Source organism: Anas acuta, chromosome 1 (assembly GCF_963932015.1).
Source record: "Anas acuta chromosome 1, bAnaAcu1.1, whole genome shotgun sequence".
Taxonomy (NCBI): Eukaryota; Metazoa; Chordata; class Aves; order Anseriformes; family Anatidae; genus Anas; species Anas acuta.
In genome coordinates, this window is record NC_088979.1 from 194633189 (window position 1) to 194656885 (window position 23697).

The following is a 23697-nucleotide window of genomic DNA, read 5'->3' on the forward strand; positions in this document are numbered from 1 at the left end:
GGTTTGATTTCTTAACCTTCAGAGAATCACTGAGAAAGCCATGTTATCTCTCTATCCCTATTTCTTTTATATGCAAAATGAGGACAATGATATTTTCATTACTTTTAGATCATGCTTTGAGACCTGAGAAAGATGAAAAGAAATGTTATAGAAAAGCTAGGTTTTACTGAACAAGTATAGCATTTAAATAAGCTGTCTATCAATGGGCTATCAACTTGAGAAAAACAAGTGAAAACAGCTTAAAAATAAAGATGTTTTGGCATGCAGTTAATAGAGAATGAAGGACTTAGTATATAGTGATAAATAAAATAGAGGTAAGAACTATTTGCTTTTTCACCTTACAATTATCTTGAGGAGGAAGAAGTTTAAAATATCTGAAGCAGGTTGAAGGTTGTGTTGTTGCCCATTAGAGGGTGTTTGGAGGATGAAAATTAGTATGCAGTATAGCACAGGAAAATCTTGAGGGGTTTCAGAACATAAAGCCCCCCAGAATACGCTAGAAGAACTATGTACTATAGATGAAAGAAAACATGGTGCCGTCCATCCAAAGAGACTGTCAGCATAAGCTGTTCCTTCAATCATGCTGTAGAGCATGATGTTTTTTTAGCTTCCCAACTTGAATTCAATACTTTTCAGGGAAATAGAATGCTATCTCCAAAAACGACAGGACTACCAACATCTCAAAATGCTGCATGTCTAGTTCACCAGGAAGCATGGAAAAGCGTTGGTCTCCTTAGGAAATATTATTTTTCTTCACGAGTATGAAGCTTCAAACATTCACTTAAGAAGTTGATACTGTAGAATTTTTTTCATACTGGCTTTCCTGTAATTATATGAACCTCATCAAAGTCAAAACAAAACCCTCTTCTGTCCATTTCCTCATCTCTCCCTCCTTCCTTCTATAACATGGGTAAGTCAAATGAAGATGAAAAATATATGTCTGGGATCTGTGATAAGTGAAAGCCCACAGAGATGCAGGCTGGAGGCTGCTTTTTCCTCTTTGAAAAACAAATGAACAACAACAAAAAAAAGAAGTCACAGAGCTATGCAGCATTTGAGGATAGTGGATGTTGCCATATGTACTGTTTTGGGAGCAAGTTTTAAATGTAAGTTCCCATAGCCCCCCATGTTAAATTTCAAGACAGAAGGGGGAAGATCTGGAACATTTGGTAACAGAACAGAACCTCTTTTTCAGTTTTATTTTTGCTACCAGTTGTCTCAACTGCTTTGATCTGATCTTGACCAGCTATAGCGCATGGCCATTTTCACTGCACTGCAGACCAAATACTGCCACAATGAATGTAGATCCCACGATTCTTATTAAAGGATACTGAATCAATTTACAGATTGTCATGGAAGTGTTATTGCTAAGTAAAACACACTAGCTGGAATCTGAGACTACTCATTTCATTAATAACCTCTCTAGTATTACACTGTGGCAAATACTACTTACTATACCTCCCTGAGAGAGCTGAGTTGGCATTGCTGACCCAACAGTTTTTCATTACTAAACATTCATCAAAAGTGAGTTTTTTTTTTTTTCTAGTTACATTTTGCAGTCAAACTTTCTTAAATGTATTTATTGCTATAACTATAAAGTCTCTTATGTCATATTTAGCTGTCAATAAATGTCTGCAGTCCGCAGTCCAAAACAAAATACATCCTTTATTCAGGATCTTCATCTTAAAAAACTAAATAAACAGAGAGAGGTGAGGTAGTGATTAATAGTAGTGTTTTTTAAAAAATTTGCTTAATTTGTAATTACTGCAGTGAAAATAATATGCTTCCCATTGCAGTATTTTAATGAAACATTGATTAACAATTATAATCCCCATTAGCTCTATAATTAAGAAGGATTTCAAGACTAAAAGAGGAAGTGATTGGTTTGCATCTACGTCTCCAAGAAGCTTGCCAAAAAATTGATAGTAAATTGTTCTTTTGGAAAGCTGCTTTCTAAAACTTAGCAACAAAATTAGCTGGATAGATGACTGAGAAAATTTAGGGAACTTAATATCTGTCAAACCATATTAAACTACTTTAATTAAATTAATTTATTTTTGTGTAACAGACTTGTCCACAGCTCTGTGCTTAATTATAAATTAAATCTGCAGTCTGATCTGTATTAAAGGACCTTCCTGTCTACATGAAGTCAATGAAGTTCTACATGTGCAAGCCCACAGGGAATGTTTTCAAGATAAAAAAGTTAATTTTTTTTCATGAGTTACTGCCACTGAAGAAAAATCAATTATAAAAGAAAAAAAAAAAAAAAAAAGGCGTATATTATGTCCTGCTTTACTTGAGCAGTAGGCTTGGAACAGATGACCTCCAGAGGCCCCTTCCAACCTCAAAGCCTCAACTTTTCTGTGATTCTGTGAATACTCTCACTTAGTTTTACTCTTTAAAAAGTTCTAATGCATTCTGTATTAGAATATCCATATCTGTTGAATGAGATTTATCCTTCCAAAATATTCATCTCTTTCACCTATTCTATGCAGGTGCATTCAATATCTTATCATCTGGCACTACTTTATTTCATCTGTTTTTTTAAAGCATTCTAGAAATTGAAGCTTTGGATTTGGAAATACTGTGTTGTGATGCCTCCAATTTTATGTCTTTGCAAGTTCCATTTGGATTGAAATGAATTAGTAATTTCAACAATCACGTTAAAATGCTATCAGATTACTGCACTTCTCTTCACAAATACATTGCCACTGAAACTAATGAAAATGATAATACTAAGTACCCTCACTATTCTTTAAAAAAATTTAAGGCAATACACAGTTTGCTAAATAATTTCAAGAAGAAAAAGCTTAGTATAAGGAAACTCCATTAAACTGACTAAAGGCCAGACTGATAGAGGTAAAAAATTAAGTTTGAGGCCCATGGAGGTATCCTGAATCTATGGCTCTTCTCTGCAATTTCTGTCTTGGTGTTCAAGAATGAAAGATGAACTGAGTATATTCTAAGGAAAAAGTTAACAAACAGAATGAAGCAAATAATCTATTAATCTATACAGACAGAAGTCTACCTCTACGTAGTCTCTAATATTTCTGAGGTAAAGACAGGAAGTTGCTGTACAGTTAGTTTAGTTTTACACCCAGCACTGGTTCTGCTATCACTGCAAATGTCAACATATATTTGTGTGTATGCAATCTTTGTAATACTTAGCTTTGTTCTAGTTCTTCTATTCTAATCTTTGGACTGTTTACATCATAATATAAGAGGAGATGAATACTTTGGTACCATTATTTCTTCATTCTGATTCTGTTAGCTATTTTACATAAAATGGAGATTCCTATTTTACTGTATCTAATTACTGTTGTATCTAAACCTAATACCATTTGTTGTAAAGAAGAAGGTCTGAAAAAAGGAATTAGTCTAAATGTTGTCTCAACCCAGGTCACAGACAGAAAGAAAATGATGTGACACCTTGATAGAGAAAAATATGATCATAGAATCATAGAATCATAGAATATCCTGAGTTGGAAGGGACCCTTAAGGATCATCAAGTCCAACTCTTGACACCGCACAGGTCTACCCAAAAGTTCAGACCATGTGACTAAGTGCACTGTCCAATCTCTTCTTAAATTCAGACAGGCTCGGTGCAGTGACCACTTCCCTGGGGAGCCTGTTCCAGTGTGCAACCACTCTCTCTGTGAAGAACCCCCTCCTGACGTCAAGCCTAAACTTCCCCTGCCTCAGCTTAACCCCGTTCCCGCGGGTCCTGTCACTGGTGTTAATGGAGAAAAGGTCTCCTGCCTCTCGACACCCCCTTACGAGGAAGTTGTAGACTGCAATGAGGTCTCCCCTCAGCCTCCTCTTCTCCAGGCTGAACAGGCCCAGTGCCCTCAGCCGTTCCTCATACGTCTTCCCCTCCAGGCCTTTCACCATCTTCATAGCCCTCCTCTGGACACTCTCCAACAGTTTCATGTCCTTTTTATACTGTGGTGCCCAGAACTGCACACAGTACTCGAGGTGAGGCCGCACCAGCGCAGAGTAGAGCGGGACAATCACCTCCCTCGACCTACTAGCGATGCCATGCTTGATGCACCCCAGGACACGGTTGGCCCTCCTGGCTGCCAGGGCACACTGCTGGCTCATATTCAACTTGCTGTCTACCACGACCCCCAGATCCCTCTCTTCTAGGCTGCTCTCCAGCGTCTCATCGCCCAGTCTGTACGTGCAGCGGGGTTTCCCCGTCCCAGGTGCAGGACCCGGCACTTGCTCTTATTGAACTTCATGTGGTTGGTGATCGCCCAGCTCTCCAACCTATCCAGATCCCTCTGCAAGGCCTTTCCACCCTCATTCGAGTCCACAACTCCTCCAAGTTTGGTGTCATCAGCAAACTTGCTCAAAATACCTTCTATTCCTACATCCAGATCGTTTATAAAAATATTGAAAAGTACCGGCCCTAAAATGGAGCCTTGAGGGACCCCACTGGTGACCGCCCGCCAGCCTGACGCAGCCCCATTTACCATAACCCTTTGGGCCCTGCCCGTTAGCCAATTGCTCACCCATCGTATGATGTTTTTATTTAGCTGTATGGTGGACATTTTGTCCAGTAGGATCCTATGGGAAACCGTGTCAAAAGCCTTGCTGAAGTCCAAAAAAATCACATCAGCTGGTTTCCCTTGGTCCACCACACGGGTGATCTTATCATAAAAGGAAATCAGGTTAGTTAGGCAGGACCTACCCTTCACAAACCCATGCTGGCTGGGACCAATGACTGCTTTGTCCCCCAGGTGCGCCTCAGTAAGTTCGAGAACCATCTTCTCTATGATTTTACCAGGCACTGACGTGAGACTGACAGGCCTGTAATTGCTAGGGTCTTCTTTCTGACCCTTCTTGAAAATCGGCACAACATTTGCCAGCTTCCAGTCTACTGGGACCTCTCCAAATTCCCAGGATTGTTGAATAATAATTGAGAGAGGTTCCGCAATGACATCCGCCAGCTCTTTCAGCACCCAGGGATGAATCCCATGCGGACCCATGGACTTGTAGGGATCCAGGTGGAGTAGCAAATCCCGCACACGTTCAGTGTCGGTTGAGAGTTTGTCATCCCCACCGTCCCGGTCCTCCAGCTCAGGGCACCCTGGGTCCCGAAGCCCATCATCGGCATTGAAGACAGAGGCAAAGAAGGCGTTAAGCGTCTCTGCTTTGCCTATGTCATTGTCTGTGAGGAGACCTTCCCTATCAAGGAGCGGCCCTATGTATTCTTTAGTTCTCCTTTTTCCATTCACATATCTAAAAAAACCCTTTTTATTTTCTCTCACAGACACAGCCAGCTTCAACTCTAGGTGTGCTTTGGCCACACAAATTTTCTTCCTACAAACACGAACAGCATCCCTGTATTCTTTCCATGACACCTGGCCCTCCTTCCAGTAGCGAAACACTCTCTGTTTCCGCCTAATCTCCATCAGAATGTTCCTGGTCAGCCACGCCGGCCTCCTGCCCCGCCTGCCTGACTTGCGATATTTAGGAATTGTGATATTCTGAGGCATCAGACAAAGCACAGATGAAAATTATACAAGATCATGAGTGGGATGCTAGAGGAGTTTATAATAGTACCAACAATGGAATACAGGTAGGAAACAACAGGATACATGCAACAAAAAATATTTTTAATTGCATTTATAAAGTATTTCACACACTATCCAACCACGAATATGATCCTTTAATGCTGCTGCTTACTATGGTGACAAGGACTGCCTCAGAGCCTACTGAGGGCAGAAGTGATGTGCCATCTAGCCCATTACTCAAGGAAATGGGATACTATCAGATAAAAACAATAAAAACATTAGTTCAAGAAACCTGTGATTGAGGAATTACTCTACAGCTTAGATGTACTGAAGGTTGTTTTTAGGAGAAACAGGACTGCACAGATATACCTCAGCTAATAATAAGCAGATTTAGCTATGAATTTTAATTTTGTTCGTTGATAATTCCAAATTCTTTTAAAAATATCATTGCTATGGAGAAACTCATCTCTTTGCAGAAGGCTTACCTATGGCCAACATAACAAAGCAGTGCTTTGTAATATAATTTTCAAAAATATAATCTGAAAGGCATCCCTTCCAATATATGAAACGTGCTTCCACTTCTCACAACCTTTATGTGTGTTAGATAGGTCTCTGCAAACTGAGACAGAGTTCACAAAAAGAGAGAGATGGGCACATTTGCACCTAATTAGAAACATAAAAAGCAAAGAGCTTACCAATTTGAGCTATACATGGAAGAAAATGGGAAGAAGATGCACAGAACAACACATGTACAATTTACGGACTGACAGATTGCTCCAGATTACTCTGTGTGTGTGTAAAATTTAGGGATAAGGGAATTACCAGGGATTTATGAATTTATCTTCTGACAGGACTAGACAGCTAATAAATACATAGGCATGTGGCTAAGGATTAAGCAGGACGTGCAAGTTTCTGAGTTTTATACTTAACATAAATTTGTGTTTAATGGAGTATATACAAATACCACAACCACCTCCAAAATAAGGAAAGCAAGTTTGTCCCATCTTATAGAGGCACTCTAAGAAATATTATATAAAGATTCTGAGTCTCCAGTGCTGTGAAGAATCTGAAGTGGACAGGTTAGCTAGACATAAGAATATATTTTTCTATACATAATACGATTTTGTACTTGAAAATGAATTTCCCAGAGGTTGCCACAGAGATGTATTTAAGAAACATTTCTTTTTCAGCACTTGGAAAACACCATTATATGATAAGTGTTGATAAATGATGATCCCAAACTCACTACTAATAGATCTGAAAAGCATTGAAACAGAACCCTTGGAAATAAAGAAATATGAAATTAGCATTTTCAATATTATCTTTTCTTCAATGTCTCACTGTATTTATTTCATCAGTATCTACCATGACAAAACAAACAGGATTCAAGTGCTGTGATATATTCCTTCCTGCAAAATAGCCTAAGGCAGTTTCCCTGCCAATGCTAGCAGTTGTGTTAATGATACAGTAAAAGCTTCACTCTCAGAAGCAGCAACAATCCTGTTTAACAGAAGAGAAAGGATCTCAAAGTTCTTCCTTAACCAGTTGTAGGCAAAAGAAATAAGACACTATACACAATTATCTTGTGTGTAGTGGACACAGTATTCTGTCATTGGCAACAGCATCTAAAAAGAACAGTAGTAGCACAGTAAGCCTTGCCATAAAACAAGGTTTTCCATTATCTAGTGAACATCAAATATCAATTTAAGGCTACAGCTTATCTAAATTTGATAAAATATACACCTATTTATATTAATTTCTGTGATCAACTAATAGGATTCTTTGACAGGTGAAACAGATGCTGGTTGAAATATCCAAGTTGTATTCATTGGCCTTAGCTCCAAAAAGGAAAAACATAACTGTCAGAGATCATGGACTCTGCAGGACATAAGTATGGTGCAGTTGTATTTTCACTGACTTTAACCATAAGATTATCTGTCTTGTCAGTCACTTTTAAAAACAAGACAGGTACAAATCTCATTGGCAAATGTTTAATAGATTCTTTTCACACCACACAGAAAGCAATATAAAAAAATATTATTGAACTGTTCTGTTTTTCAAAGGACACCATCTTCTGTTTCTCTTCCTGTGAAAAATACAATTACTTACGTATTTCATCCACCAGTTTCCTCCCCCTCATAATTGCTTTATGCCAGAATAAGTTCACAGTCACTGAGTTATTTCTGATATGCAGAAAAGCCACCTATGTAATAAAGTCATCTTTAGGTACCTTTTATCTCTTCTAAATAATTCAAGTATTTTTAAGGCAGCATGAGAGATAGTGCAGTTCCTTAGGAGAGTTCAGTTACCTGGGTAATACCTAGCGAGGCCAGTTGCACTACCAAAGACCTGCCATAGTAAAGTGGGGTCTTCCTCTCTGTTCCGCTTGAACACATCATCCAACGCAGCAGTCCAGTTGAGTTCATTTAACACAATTGTTGCTGTCAAAAATAAAATGTATTTGGAGTTACAAAGTTACATCTTAACTCAAGTTGCAGTGACTGCAAAAAGCATACTAAATCATTATGGAAAGTAACAATATTTCATTTAACTAATCAACAATTTAAATGTAAAGAAATACATTGCTTTTCCTTGGGAATTTTCTTTAAGTTCCTCACATTCTCTTCTTTCCATTGCATTATTAATGCAATGACTGTTGATTTATTCATACAATCAGTATCTTCTAAAAATACTTGTTTTTTGAGATGTTACTCTAGATAACATTCCCAGTTCTAGAAATGTAAAAGCAGGCCCATAAAATTGATGTTTCTATTAATTGCAGCACAGTACAATATGAAAGACTAGAATGATGTCAACAAAAGTAGGTGAGTATTTTAGAAAAGCTAACAAAGATTTCCCTTTCCAAATTGATGCCTTAGGGGGATCAATTAATAATTCTACAGGAAAAAGACAACAATGAGTATTTGAATTAAAATATTAAGGTAGGACCCACATGTACTCATTACTGCATGCTAACAAGATCTTCATGTTTATAGATGTGATCATTTACAGAATGATCAGCAGTGTGAACATTAATATTTATAAGGTGGGTCAGTTCCACAATGAATTTAAAATACAAGGAAATTCACATTTTAAAGCATGATCAGCTAAACACTAAGCGGTTACTCAGAAATTTATATTCACAAAGTTGTCCTGTACTGATGTTTGTTTTAATGAAAAAAAATATATATTTCTTTTCTATTTTTATTTCTATTTCCGTTTCTGTTTCTAATATATGAAATGTATGTATATTGGTGTTCTACACCTTTGTGATAAATGTTGGGAGACACTCTCAAATGGTATTAGATGATATAGATAAATAACCTTTTTCACCATCATTTAATCAGCTCTAAATATCTCATTACTTTATTCATGTTAGGCAATAGCTGACATTCATTATTTTTAGAAAGAATATGGTGTTTTTTTCGGTTGGGGCTCTAATTCCTTCCTCTGTGATGCCTAATGGCATCTAAGTAACACCTAGATTAGCAAGCCAAGAATGTAAACGGAACTGGATGGGAAAATAAAGCTAACAAACAAACAAACAAACAAAAAAACCAGCAACCAACCAACCAACCAAACAAAAACATTTGAAAACAACTGAAGATGTACATATAAATCCTAAGAAAGGCAAGACTGTAATTTAGATCTTGCTTACACTACAGTATTGCACACAAGACAGAAACTATGTTCTCTTGCAAATGGGCAAGTCAAATTGAAAGAAAAAATAGTTCACATTTAAGACAGATGAGTGGCATCACAGTACAAAATTCTATATGTAGGTTTGTATTCTAAACCATTAATACCATGAAAATAGAAACAATAAAAATAAGGACAGGTTAAAAGTTATCAGTTGACAGTTTGAAACAGTTTAAAAATTAGGTTGTTACAGGTACTACAGAGATTGTAACATTAAATTTTATAGGCTTGTTTTTAAAGGTTAAGGAGGAAATTGCTACACCATGTGTTTTGCAGAAAGGTTTATGTGTTTTTGAGAGGATTTTTAAAGTATTACTATTTGGAAGTACAGCTTCTTATAGAAATATCAAATTAAATGTCCAACCCTTGACATTCCCTGTAAATAAACTTTATAGTATGTACCTGGCTCTTTGTAAAGTAAGTAATTATAAAAATATATGCTTATTTGAGAAAGGGGAATAAAACCCTGAAGTACCATGAGAAGTTCATTGTCATTTTAAAATGTTTACTATTCCATCATCTCTTTTAGAACCAGTTTGATCTACTGCCTAATTAACCGTTATAGGCACTCTTTCTAAATTCCTTCTAAGCTTGACTTTGTTTCAGATCTTATTCCAGAAGCAGCTCCATTAAGTCATTAGAACTATTTATTTACTCAGCCAGTAATTTCCTCTCACACTTGATTTTTCTGTTCTTCATGTTACCATTTTCTCATTTGATATACAGAGTACTTGGCCCAGTGGAAGCCTATGCCATTGGTTCCAAGCGGCATTCAGACCATTGGAGCATAGGGCGCTTACTTTAGGCACATCAGAGACAGTAACTCTTACCTCTTTACTATCTGAGAAAGCATTTAGATTTCAGTATTCTCCACAGATTCCTCAGACCGATAACAACATTAACCAATGTGTACACCCTCATTAAGTTTGCACATGACACCAAATTTGGTGGGGAAGTGTCGATCTGCCAGAGAGTAGGAAGGCCCTGTAGGAAGGCCCAACCTAGACTGGATGGGTTGATGGGCCAATGGATGAGGTTCAACATGGCCAAGTTCCGTGTCCTGAACTTTGGTGACAACAACCCCATGTAATGCTACAGGCTTGGGGCAGAGTGGCTCAAAAACTATGCAGAGGAAAAGGATCTGGGGGTGCTGATTGATGCTCACCTGAACATGAGCCAGCAGTGTGCCCAGGTGGCCAAGAAGGCCAATGGCATTCTGGTTTGTATCAGGAACAGTGTAGCCAGCAGGACCAGGGAGGTGATCATCCCCTCGTACTCAGCTCTGGTGAGGATGCACCTCAAGTTCTGTGTTCAGCTTTGGGCCCCTCACTACAAGAAAGACATCAAGGTCCTGGAACATGTCCAGAGAAGGGCTATGAAGCTGGTGAAGGGCGTGGAACACAAGTCCTATGAGGCACAGCTGTGGGAACTGGGGCTGTTAAGTCTGGAGAAAAGGAGGCTCAGGGGAGACCTTACTGCACTCTACAACTACCTGAGAGGAAGTTGTGAGGAGCTGGGGGTCGGCCTCTTCTCACAGATAACTAGTGATAGGATCAGAGGAAATGGCCTCAAGTTGTACCAGGAGAGGTTTAGGTTAGAAATTAGGAAACATTTATTCTCGGAAAGAGCAGTCAGGCAGGGAACAGGTTGCCCAGGGAGGTGGTGGAGTCACCGTACCTGAGGGTGTTTGTTCAAGGAAGGGTTGGACATGGTGCTTAGGGACATGGTTTAGCGGATGATGTTAGTGGTAGAGAGATGGTTGGACCGGATGATCTTGAATGTCTTTTCCAGACTAGACAATTCAATGTTTCTCTTCTATGATTCTAATTTAAAATTGCTGCAGCCTTTACCCTCAAATCTGGCTACTTTACCACCCTGATCAGGCCACTGATACCCATATTCAGTAAAACATCTGATCAGAAATAATATTAAATTATTCACTCTCATAATTGCTCTCCTCAGTCAGTGGCTATGCCTGCTCATATACAAAACTGAATACAGTATTTCTAAAGAAAAGATTTCCTTCAGACAGCAACCTTACAAACAAATGAACTACATTCAATATGAAGATATATTAGCCATATTAACATATATTTACAAATATAATTGCAAAGAGTGTCTAGCATCATACAAACATATGTTGCAAAGTTTTATATTTATGAACATGTAAGTACATCAAACGCGCACATATATATATACTCATACATATACAAATATATTTCTAAAATACGTGTATATACAAAACTGGAGAAACTAAGACATTCTACAAACAGTAAAATACCTAAGTACTGAAGTACCGAATAGATATATTGGAACAAATAATTTCATCGCTTTATTAAATTTGTGGAGATGAAACAAGAAGTATGGCTCTCTGGATCTTATTTATAATACTGGTGGAGAAGTGATACCTCACAATCAGAGTCAAGATTTTAATAATCTTATTTACTTCCCACTTTACCCTCCCCTCTCCCCCCCTCCTCCTTCTAGACAATTTTCTCCCAGAGAAAAACACATTCGAAAAAAAAATCCAACAACCTGCAGCTGTAGAAAAAAAAAAAAAAAAGGAAAAGAAAAGAAAAGAAAAAAACTCATTAAATTGAAAATAAAATAATAACGTGGATTGAATGTGAACAACAAGAGCAGAACATCCAAACAGAAGTAAAATGAAATAAATATGGGAAAAGACTACTAATAGTATGAAAGAAACACAGAGTTTATTTGGTGGGACTGTTATGCAAATGGATAATTGTATGATAATTGAAAAAAAAACATTCCTGGAGCATTTTCTATTTGTAATTCAAACTTGCTCACTTTATTCAGGGTTCTTGTTTTGTTTTGTTTTTTTGATTGTTTTTGTTTTCTTCATTAGCTCATTTGTATCTAGAATACACACATATTTGTATTAACTAACCCAGTGAACAGTAAATAAGGAAAAGGGTGCTGGGAATTTCAGCTTTAATCGTTTATTTTTCTACGTGCTTTTCCACAACATACTTTACGTTTTTGCTTCTGTTAAAGAACACACCCTGGATTTCAAAAGGTAAGATGTAAATCAGTTACCTTGCTTCTCTTTTTTAATGCAATATCTCTGGTAATAGGCAATTTCAAAACAATATCTAAATTCTTTCTTAAGCCTACAGCAATGGATTTGAAACTTGTCAATCAAAGAAAATAAAGCAAAAACTTCATAAACAATAACAAAACTATTCTTCAGATGGCTTCCACTAAAATGTCATGATTCTCAATTTGCACATAAAAATCAAGACAGTGCTACTTTTAATAGCTCACAGTACAGACCACACCACTTGTCAGAATACCTTAATTTGGAAAGACATGGGTTTATACTGGCCTCATGAATATAAGTGAGAATTTCACTTTTTCTGTTATTAAAAAGCATATTTAACTAAAACAAAATGTTTAGAGGTTTTATAGCCACACCTATTGAGATGATGCATATCCTAAAAACACTTATGTTTCCTTTTGAGTTAACATTCTGTAAAGGAAAGAGCTTTTGACTGATAATTGACAGAAAATCTACTTTGAGACAACTCTCCAATAAGCTTATTTCCAATTCTGCTAAAAGAAGTCTTTGAAGATTACTTCTTCAAAGTACTTCAGCTGCTACCTTTCATTTGATATAGGCAGGATGAAAAAATAAAATTCATCATCACACAATAGGAAGCATCATTCTTCCTGGCTAATTCCAATGAATTCCATCCATCTTTTCCTTTCTCCCTCTTCTTTATGACATGAGGTTTAGGGGCCTTGACAAGGAATGGATTCAATTTTCCTCTGCAAATGCAATCAATAAAAAAGAACTGGAATGCACTTCTGATGATTTATTAAATGTATAGGCCCCGGACTCCATACAAGGCAGAGTGTAACTTTATTTGAAAAGCTGGAAAGCTATTTACTATATCAGAAAATGTGTCAGCTACTGTTCCCTGATGAGGCAGCTACATGTACACTGGGGAGAACAGAAGGGACTGCCTCTGCAGACCATTAATTGTCTTCTAGCGTATGGCAAGTATTACAGCTCCATATCCTGTTTAATGAAGTTGACTCACTGATCTCTTTGAAGATAACACTGACTAATTATTTTTATGAATGAAATATATATTTGCAGCCCAACATTATGGTGTTTAAAAGTAGGCACAGAGGAAGAATATACATGCAAGTGCTTATTTTTAACATACTTGAATGGACACAGAAGTTTCTGTCTGTGGCCATACTAATTGGATATTACAGAAATTCTACGAAAAATATAAGTTGCCTTTTTTATGACCTGTTTTTGTCATGGTTTTGGCTGAGATAAAGTTGATTTTCTTCATAGAGGCTCATATGATGCTGTGTTATGGATTTTTGATGAAAACAGTGGTGACAGCACATCACTAATTTTTTTCAAAATTAAATTCCTTCCAGCATATGTTAAATTAAATAGAATGCTACACACTCGGCTATTGTTGAATTTTTTCACTCCTATTTCATTATATGTTGGACAAAGAAGGGGTTTTTATTATTACTTTTTACATTGAAGGTATTTTTATTAGATGTTTACGCTGTCTCAAATAAACATTTCCTACATAATTCTCAAATATAGCAACTTGAAAAACTATTCTGGTAGCAAAATAAGCCTCAACCCTTCAAATCTAGGTGTATGCCATTTCTTTTATGTACAGTTCAGCATGAACAAAAGGCCAGAGGAAAGGAAAGATTATAGTGTCTCCAAATTGAATACTGTCTCCTAGGTAACTGGTCCTCTCAGTGGAATCAGAAATCTGAATGTACACACTTATGCTTTCAACAGAACACCATGGGAAAGTGTTTAACTTGTAACAGTCATCCAAAAAAATAGCAATAACAATAATTAAAACAAACAAAAACAACAGCAAACAAACAAAAAACTTCATAGATGTTTAGAAACCTGTTAAAAGAGAATATAAATAATAATTTATAATTATGTATTTGTATATATATATATATATATATATATAAATATGAGAACTGGGAGTTTTCATATGAGAAGTATATGAGAACTGTGGAGTATTTTATCCCAACTCTCCAAGGAGGTTAAGCAAATAAATCATAGCTCCAAAGGATGCACTGCCATCCACTCACACTGGTAGACAATACTGCTAGATATATACACGGATCACACGGATCATAGAAATATGTGTTTAGAAACTGTACACTTTAAATAAGATTTGTAATAACTTGTATTTAGTCTTGAAAAGATCTACCAGATGATTCGAAAGTGTTATATTGTGTGTTGGCTAACTATATTAGGAGTTAATTACATATTTTGAAAGGTAAAGAATTACAAATGGGAAAAAATTACAAACTGAATAAAATGGTGTATTTGTTATGCTGTTGTTTTTTGTTTGTTTGTTTGTTTTTAATAATTAAAACAAGCATTTAACAAAGTGAAGGGTCATTTTTTCTTTTCCTTTAAAACACGGGAGGAAAATTTAAATGGGAGGGAGGGGGGACAGTCTAAAAATTGAACATGCAATAGCTGTTACACAGTGGCATTTCCAGTTGGATAGGTCGTTAGGTCATTATTTTAGGTGTTGCCTTGTTTGATATTTTATATACAGGTCAATTAAAAAATCTTGTCTTCAAAGTAACATTTGTATTTCCTATCATACTTGAAATTTAAATTACTGGATAATCAGATTTTTTTTTCAGAGTATACATTCTATGGTGCTCAAGAAATGAAGTATTAAAATACAATTTTTAACATGGAAAACAGCAACAAAATCAAATAGTTTTGACATCTAATATTGCTGAAAGAAGATTTTTAGAGTAGGTATTTTACACTTTTAATTAAAAACATAAATGATAAAATGTCATGTACTTTTTTCTTCAAATGAACAATTTCTCTACTACCCATTAGATATCTGACATTATGTCCCAGACACTTCTATAAATAATTCTTTGAAGAAGTCACTGAAGTCTAGCATACTGTTGTGTCTGTGTCAAATCAAGTAAATTAATTGGCAATGCCATATGATGTGCACTGACTGGCTTAGCCACCACATGCTGATAGCTAGAACAGCACACTGAACACTCATTAAAACAAATGCCCAGGAGAAGGAAATGAGAATAAAAATGTCATGAAAATTAAACTTCCATTATAGCTCAACAAAAAAAGAGTTAATACAACATAAAGTCATAAAAACTTTAGTACCAACTCATAGTTTTTAAACAATTTCTTTATGTCACTATAAAACAGAAAAGACACCCTCATTAGTAAACAGCAACATATTGCTGATAACAACAAAAGATTCCCAACAAATTGGGAAGGATAAAAATCAGTTTTTACATTGCATCCTCTAAGATCAACAAATTCCAGCATGTGTTTGAGCATGGAGACATACCCAATGTTAACAGCCATACAGTATTTTTATTTTTATATTTATTTTTATTTATTTTTATATTTTTCTGAGAAAAAGGTAAGAAGAAAAACAATATGAAAGGTATCACTGACTAAAGGTGAGCTGGAGGACTTTCATATTTTTTAGAGCTAAGTACAATGTAAGAGACTAAGTAATGTTAAAAAAATGAATAAACTTACTGCAGTAATTACAGCAAGCTTTGAATAATTTACTATTTATTATTAGTTTTTTCAAGTGACTTCCAAGTAGATCCTCTAACTGGACCTACTCCTCATTTTAAAAATCCTTATACTCCTTATTTTAAAAATCAGGTGACATTTTAAAATTAGGATGTTTTATTTTTATGGAAATATTATGGATTAAATATCAACAGAGCATCCACTTAGAAAGTAAAGATAGCTATAGTATAGGTATTAACTCCAATCTTTCTTCATTTTTCTCTAACTTTTGGTTAGCATTTCAAAGGATACCATATTGACACCGAAATTAAACTAGCTATAGAAGTATGCTTGATCTTTAATGCAGGCTTCTCTCTACAAAATTGTTAATTAGGTGTTAACAAAAACAAAAAATCAAAAGACTGTCTAGAAAATGTTCTTCTGGAATAATTTAGTTCTGTCTTTGGTCTGACAAGGTACCTACCACCCCTTCAGTACCATTACCTTTAAGTCACTAGAGTATTTTATAAGATCAGTAAGTCCTAAGCAGTAGCTGGAAAAAGTGAGAAGGAAAAAAATAAATTTTAAAAAGCGAACTCATACAAAAACTCTCTTGCTTTATGCAACATATTAACTATTTTCCTCATTCCTAATAACTATATATATATATATTAACTATTTTCCTCATTCCTATTAAATTTTATACTATTTGTAGTCTGAAAACTATTAATTCAGAAATTGATGTTATTGTATATTTCACAGAATCACAGAATTTCTAGGTTGGAAGAGACCTCAAGATCATGGAGTCCAACCTCTGACCTAACACTAACAGTCCCCACTAAACCATGTCGCTAAGCTCTACATCTAAATGTCTTTTTAAGACTTCCAGGGATGATTCATTTGGTTTATGCAGTTGCCTATTACAATGTTCTCACATTTTTTCTTACATAGATACTGCCCATCAACAGCAATTCCTCCTGTCCTGTCCTCAGTCATGGTAAATTGGAAAGTAGCTCCAACAAAAAGAGAAAGGATAATAAGTATTACAGTATATACAGTATATATATACAGTAATATATACATATATACAATATACACATAATATATATATTACTGTATATATATACACATATATATATGTATATTAATATACGCATATATTACTAATATTACCAACATATTACTACTATCACTATTGCTACTATACTATTACTAATATATACAGTAGTATGTACAGTAATATATACGGTGTATATACAGTATTACAGTATATACAGCATAAAGATTGCTTGACACATGATCTGTTAAACTTGTGTGTTTCTTCTGTTCGTTATGCCAAAGGGATGAATATAAGTGGATAAAATGCTGCAAATGGCTACTAAGTTAACTGGTGAAGAACAGAAAATCTGTCTTCTGAAAGGAAACAGAGTTTGAGTAATTTAATCCAGAAAAATGAGGCAGAGTCAGAAAACAAGCCCAACCCTGAAAAGAATATATAAGTGTAAGGATGGCACTGACACAGAAAAAATGGATATAAGCTAGCTAATAAAGCAGGAAATTAGGAGGCCTCTTTTAGAGCAGAAAGTCTGAGAATGGCCAATAGAAGACACGAACAAGGAGACAAGAGCATTTAATACACATTTAAATCGGTTTATGTAAAGAACAACCTGGACTAGATTAAGAATTTAAATTAAGTATTAAGGACTACTAGTTAAGTATTATTAAACATTAAGTATATTTATTATTAAGAACTAGATTAAGTATCTAACAACTGAAAAGCCATTTCCTACTCTCTTCCTAGACTTTGTTACAAATGAAGAAAAGGTTATTTTAAAAGCTGAACTTTAGTAACCACAAGCAATTCAGTTCTGTACAGATTTACCAAAGCACGAGAGCTGGAAGATAAACTGTTTTTCTTATTTATTTTTAATAAATGAAAATTAAATGGTTTGCAAACCACATATGGATATATATTATACCTTAATATACACCTATACCTATAGTATATAGATATGCGTGTTCTACATATATAATAAAACTTATATGGTTAAAAATAATATAGTACATTGAAAATATATATTATATCAATTAAAATATAGTATATGTTATATATATATTATATGTTATTATAAATGGGACTTTTCTATATAACAGATCTATTTTCTGAATTTTAGGGAATTTTTACAAATATTAAAATAATACAGTGGATTTGGCTAATGGATTCTAATCTAACCCCCATATAAATGAAATATTAATGAATAGCAGGCTGGTTTCATCTATCTAAATGTATCTCTGGCTACAGAAATCCAAGACACACTGAGTGTGAGGGGAATACAATGCACAAGTGAGAAACGTGAGAAAAATGATGATGAGTCAAAGTCTGTTTCATCACCTGAGCTGGTACAAATGTGACAGCCCCTGCTCCTTTCAATATTCTAACCATCTCACTGACAACTTTTACAGGTTAAACATAAAAAAAAATTCAACAAGGTTTGTTTTTTGCTGTTGTTTTTTATGGCAAAAGGTTGCACCACAATTTTCACTCTGGAGAAATTTGCTATGTCAGAAATTTGACAAGGACAGATACTTTCTAAAATTTGGCCACCCAAAGATGCCCCCTCTCTTCAACAGATGAACCATCTGTCCCATAGGCAACTGCCTTAATGGCTTTCTTGGATGCAGAACATGAAAAAATAAAATAAACACTTTCATTTTGTAGTATGACATCATTAGAGGTATTATACCTTGAATGTTAATTAAGCTTGGGTTTTGTGTTGTTTTCTAGGTTACGTAGAGGGTATATTAACTCCTCCCTCTTAAAGAGAAGTCTATACCATACTGGAAAGGTCGAAATTATAAGTTAGCTGCTTGTACAGAGGTGCTTGCTTCCTACAAACATTTTGCCTGCACCTCACCTTTACAAGAAAAAAAAAAAAAAGCTATTTTTATTTAATCTACATCATTATATTGATGAGGAGCAAAGCACACATTGTTAGTCCCAAACTTCCATGATGTTAGGCTGAATTCTACTCTGGGTGAATCCTGGCCTCCCTGAAGTTAATGACAAAACTCCTGCATAGCACAGGAAAGTGATTTAATCCCCTGCTTCCAGATCACCGTAACCCAGTAGTGTTCATCTGCTCTCTGCATCCACAGTACTTTGTCAGCCTAATGCAATAAGCAGATCACTGTATCAGGAGCCAGGACTCATTACTACAGATTTTGCAAGCAAAAAAGAGAGAGAAAACAACCTGACAAATCATTTAATAAGATTCAAAATACCTTAGAAATGATAAAGGACTCAAAGGGATCTTTGGAAATGCAGTAAAATTAAGTTCCTTTGCAGCTTTTTTGTCTAAATCCATATGCCATGAGTACTCAGGATTCATCTGAGTTTTCTGTACACACTGCTTTATTCACCCTTAATGGCAGTTCTTTGAGTGTTGTAGTGATTGAATAGAAACACATTTTTATATTCGTGTGCTTGATGAAGGTCTTCTTGTTATTAGTTTACTTAGTTTGTGATTATATAAAACCACAGGAAGAGACAGTAAAGTTGAAAAAACAAACAAACAAACAAACAAAAACAGCTGGAATGGGTTTAACAAAGAAATCTTATTGCCGCATATATACCTACCTTATTTTTAAATGTTTTAAACTGCACTATTTTTTAGCTATTTTAGCTTTACATATTTGAATCTGAGGACCATAATCCTTCCTGAATTAGTAAAAACTGCAAAACAGAGCTTTTAAAATCAGAGACGCTGAGACTGGGGTTTCTAAATGCTTCTATATAGATCTTTCCAAATCATAGGGAGAGACCAACATCTTAAGGAAATATAGACACAGATGGAACAACTGCTATGAGAAAAAACGTATCTGCAACCAAAATGGTTAAGAATACATTATAGAGACCTCTGAAGTCATACAGTATTTTTAAACAGCTACCTTCAGCCAAAGACAGGGTGTGAAGACATTAAGTACTACATGTCCTAGAATAAGGAGGATAAAAAATACATATTAGCCTTTAACAAGGAGTCATGTCACAAAGTGAAATACCACAAATTTCAGCTCCAACCTTATAGGCAAGGCAATCTACCCATTTTTCATTTTCATATTTGATAAAAGGAAGCAAACCCGAATGCCAGGAGCTTTGCACCAGCTACATCCCTTGAGTCAGTCTCAACTCTGACTATCTGCATCAGTTTAGGAGGTACTCTAGTAAAATAAGGTTCTGACTTGGCTAACAAGCCCTTTTAGCAATTGCTTCAAAAAAAGAAAAAGCAAAGACCTAATGGTTTCAGCATTTTCTTAAAAGTGCACTTCTGATACTAATGTAGACAGATTCAGCTCCAATACATGTATAACCCTAGTCTTATGAAACAATAATGAAGGATCAAATAAATTAGATTGCTGAGAATGAGAAAACCTTTCAGTGATAAAGCATTTCATAATCAACAGGCAGTACCTTGCTACATACTCAAGTATGTCACTCTATCTAGAGCACAAGGTCACCTTGCTATTTCATTTCCTCATTCATCTACAGATGAATGTGCAAATGTGTTTGGATCCAGCTACAGCTATGCTGTAACTGAAAGGAGAGGACACGTAACAGAAATGTGTCTGAGCCTGATAAAGATATACATATATATATACGCATATAAACAATGTAACAATAAGATAACAATGAAAAGGCCAGGTTGGATAAGAAGGCTCTGGGGAGACATTAGAGCAGCCTTGCAGTACTTAAGGGGGCCTACAAGAAAGATGGTGAAAGACCCTTTATCAGGGACTGTAATGATAGGTAAAGGGATAATGGTTTTAAACAAAATAAGGTTAGATTTAGACTTGATATAGGGAAGAAATTATTCACGATGAGGATAATATGGCACTGGCAGACATTGCCCAGAGAAGCTGTGGATGTCCCATCCCTGAAAGTATTCAAGGTCAGGCTGGATGGGGCTTGGAGCAGCCAGGACTGGTGGGAGGTGTCCCTGCCCACGGCAGGGCAGATGGAACCAGTTGATCTTTAGGGTCCCTTCTAACCTAACCATTCTCTGTTTCTATGAATACAGTTTCTCATCTAAAAAGAATTGTCTTCTTGGTACAAACATTCTGTAGAGTAATGGCCAGATTCCCAGCTGTTGCAAGTGGGTGTACCTTCACTAAAGCCACTGATACAGTTTTCCAGTGTATACCAGCTGAAAATCTGGCCACAGTTTTATAAATACTTGCTTCACCAATACAGCGTGCGACCCAAAAGAAAATTAAGAAATTTTGGTGTATTAAGGATAGGACAACACACAATCTCTACTGGAGTTGTGTTTTGCTCTAGTCAGTTCCTCTAAAAGCTTTAGGCCTATAACAATGGATCAGAAAATGAGACATCAGCCACTGGTACGAAACCTGAGCTGTGACTCCAGATTATGTAAACTCTAAGATGGACAAAATAAATAAATAAATAAATAAATAAATAAATAAATAAATAAATAAATAAATAAGTAATGTTTTGATGTTAAATCGATTTGATGTACATGCTTTTAACCTTGATTTTAGTAACGACTTTCAAGAAAATCTTTGGCATATCAAAATCTTACTAAGCATCTTCCTCAGCTATCAAACAGGAACAATTTACTTAACGTCACTTTCAGATGACAAACTTCAGGCGTCTTTAATGTCTTGAAGGTATGTTGCATGATCTCTTGACATAATCTGGCAACTTGGCACAACTGTATCTTTATGATATATGTGGTTTCTGTATTGCTTGTCTCAAGAGTCAACATCTGGCTAGCAGTTTGCAGTTGTAAACTAATATCAGACAAGTCATACGTAAACAAATTGCGTCATCATTTTTTTTTCAGAACATCAATCCAAAAATTGGAACATTTTTGATGCTCTTGAAGAGAAAACAAAACAAAAAAAACACAACAACAACAAAAAACTTTTTCATGTCAATGTTAAAAAGTATTTATTTCCTATCAGCAGTTTTTTGTTTTATTTTAAGTAAAATACTAAAAATACTAAGCTTTAAAGAAGTCATCTTTTGTTTTTAGGAAGACACATCTATTCTAGCAGAAACCAGAATGTGTTATTTTTTTTGCTTTAGTTATCTACAAGATAGAACCAAAAAAACATGCACAATGCAAAGTTATGGACAACAGTCTCCTATACACTTAATTTAGGCAAGGACAACATTTTGTAGGACTACTTTAGGAATACTTTAGGACTACTATAGGAATACTTTATAGGACTAAACAAAGATACATTCTTTTTGAACTGAAAAAGCAGACAAGCTATCCATCATCTGCTCTGAAGACCATAACCCTCAAGGCAGAGGAACAGAAGAAAGAAATGCTGTAGTTAAGTCATTTTTCATCATTAATTAGTTATTTATTAATGTATAATATGTTAATGTATTAATGTAATATATTAATGTAATATATTGATCTATATTAATGTCCATATATTTATATAATATATTATATATTATAAATATTATATTATTTAATATGTATTAATAATTAATGTTATAAATATATTAATGTAATATTAATGTATAATATATTAATGTATAATGATTTCATTTTGCTAAGTACTGTCCAATCACATAAGCAGGAATCTTGCATGTCTTGAAGACCATAAAATGAGAATTAAAGCCTGATGTCCGGATTGACAAGTAGGGGATTGAGGGAAGAGCTGTACCAGCAGCAGAACAGGGGCTGAGCTGGGCCATGCTCTTCCTAGGAGGACCTACTGTCCTCCTCGTTTTTGCAAAACAAAAGCAACTGTTAATGTTCCTTTGCCTCTAACCTCCTGTTCCCTTTTACCTGTGACAGAGAGGCTTGGTCAAATTAAGGAACAATTTGAAACTGGAAGAAAATTTTACTGGAAATGGAAAAACTGGAAATAAATGGAAGGAAAAGTGGTCTGAGAGCACTCCTGTGTAGATGGTGTAGATCTGCTGTGGACAGACATTATTCTGTGCGGGGTGGTTAGATGCAAAAAATGAGAAAACGACCATACTTCAAAAAAACAGCCGGGGGGCTGGGGGTGGGGGTCAGGAAGGGGCGTGGGGATCAATAATTGGAAGCAGTGAATGAGATATTTCCAGGCAAAAAGTATTTCATGAAATGAGTTAAAAAATTAGTACCGATTATTTACAAGGGAAACAAGAAATAAAACATTAACCCCACATGACCACCTACGGTGAAATTGCAGAAATGCACAAAGATCTTTGACAAATCATGCATTTTGTGACATTTTCTGTGATCAACCACAAAATGCATAAAAAACTATTTTAAAAGCATATAAGCATAATACACCATTTGTAGATACATTCATGTGTACGTGGTACAATCTAAAAATGCAACTTCTTCAGGATTAAAAAGAAGTAAAGGTATATTGAGATTAAAAAAGAAAAAAAAAAAAAAAGTATTCAAATGACATGACGCCATATGGACCTACCACTTAGTAAAAAAGAAAAATCAGCAGTTGTCCATTTAGAGACATATATTCAAGCTTGCAGCAGACTGTCAAGATGATAAATTGTTTGGATTACTGTATAATACCTTTTGCTCTTGTATAATAGAAAGTGCTATTCCTAAACAACTTATTAGTTTATGTAAAGACAAGAAGACTTCATATAACAATAAATAATGCAAACTCATTTTAAATATTTAAACTACATTCAGAAACATTGAATAACTTCTTTTTCTTATTTTCAAAATTTTATTCTTGTTTGATCTCATTTTGGTAATATAAAACTATTAATTACGCACCTTCTTTTATTCCACCTAGCTCAAATGATGCTAAGGATTAAAATGCAAGTAGCACCCACATCATTTACATTAACACCCCAGTCCAGTGTTAAAAATTATCTGAGAAGTAAAGATGTAACCATTACATGTAAACAGAGCATGTATT

General features: G+C 35.3%; 1 protein-coding gene across 14 annotated transcripts in view; it reads right to left on the minus strand.

Annotated features, from left to right (window-relative positions):
* CACNA2D1 (calcium voltage-gated channel auxiliary subunit alpha2delta 1) overlaps nucleotides 1-23697 on the minus strand; it is a 411227-nt gene that overhangs the window by 111525 nt on the left and 276005 nt on the right. For all 14 annotated transcript variants that reach the window (XM_068669921.1, XM_068669927.1, XM_068669923.1 and 11 more), the window contains exon 7: nucleotides 7829-7960. In XM_068669921.1, the coding sequence (XP_068526022.1) occupies nucleotides 7829-7960 (132 nt within the window). The remainder of the gene's footprint in view (nucleotides 1-7828; nucleotides 7961-23697) is intronic.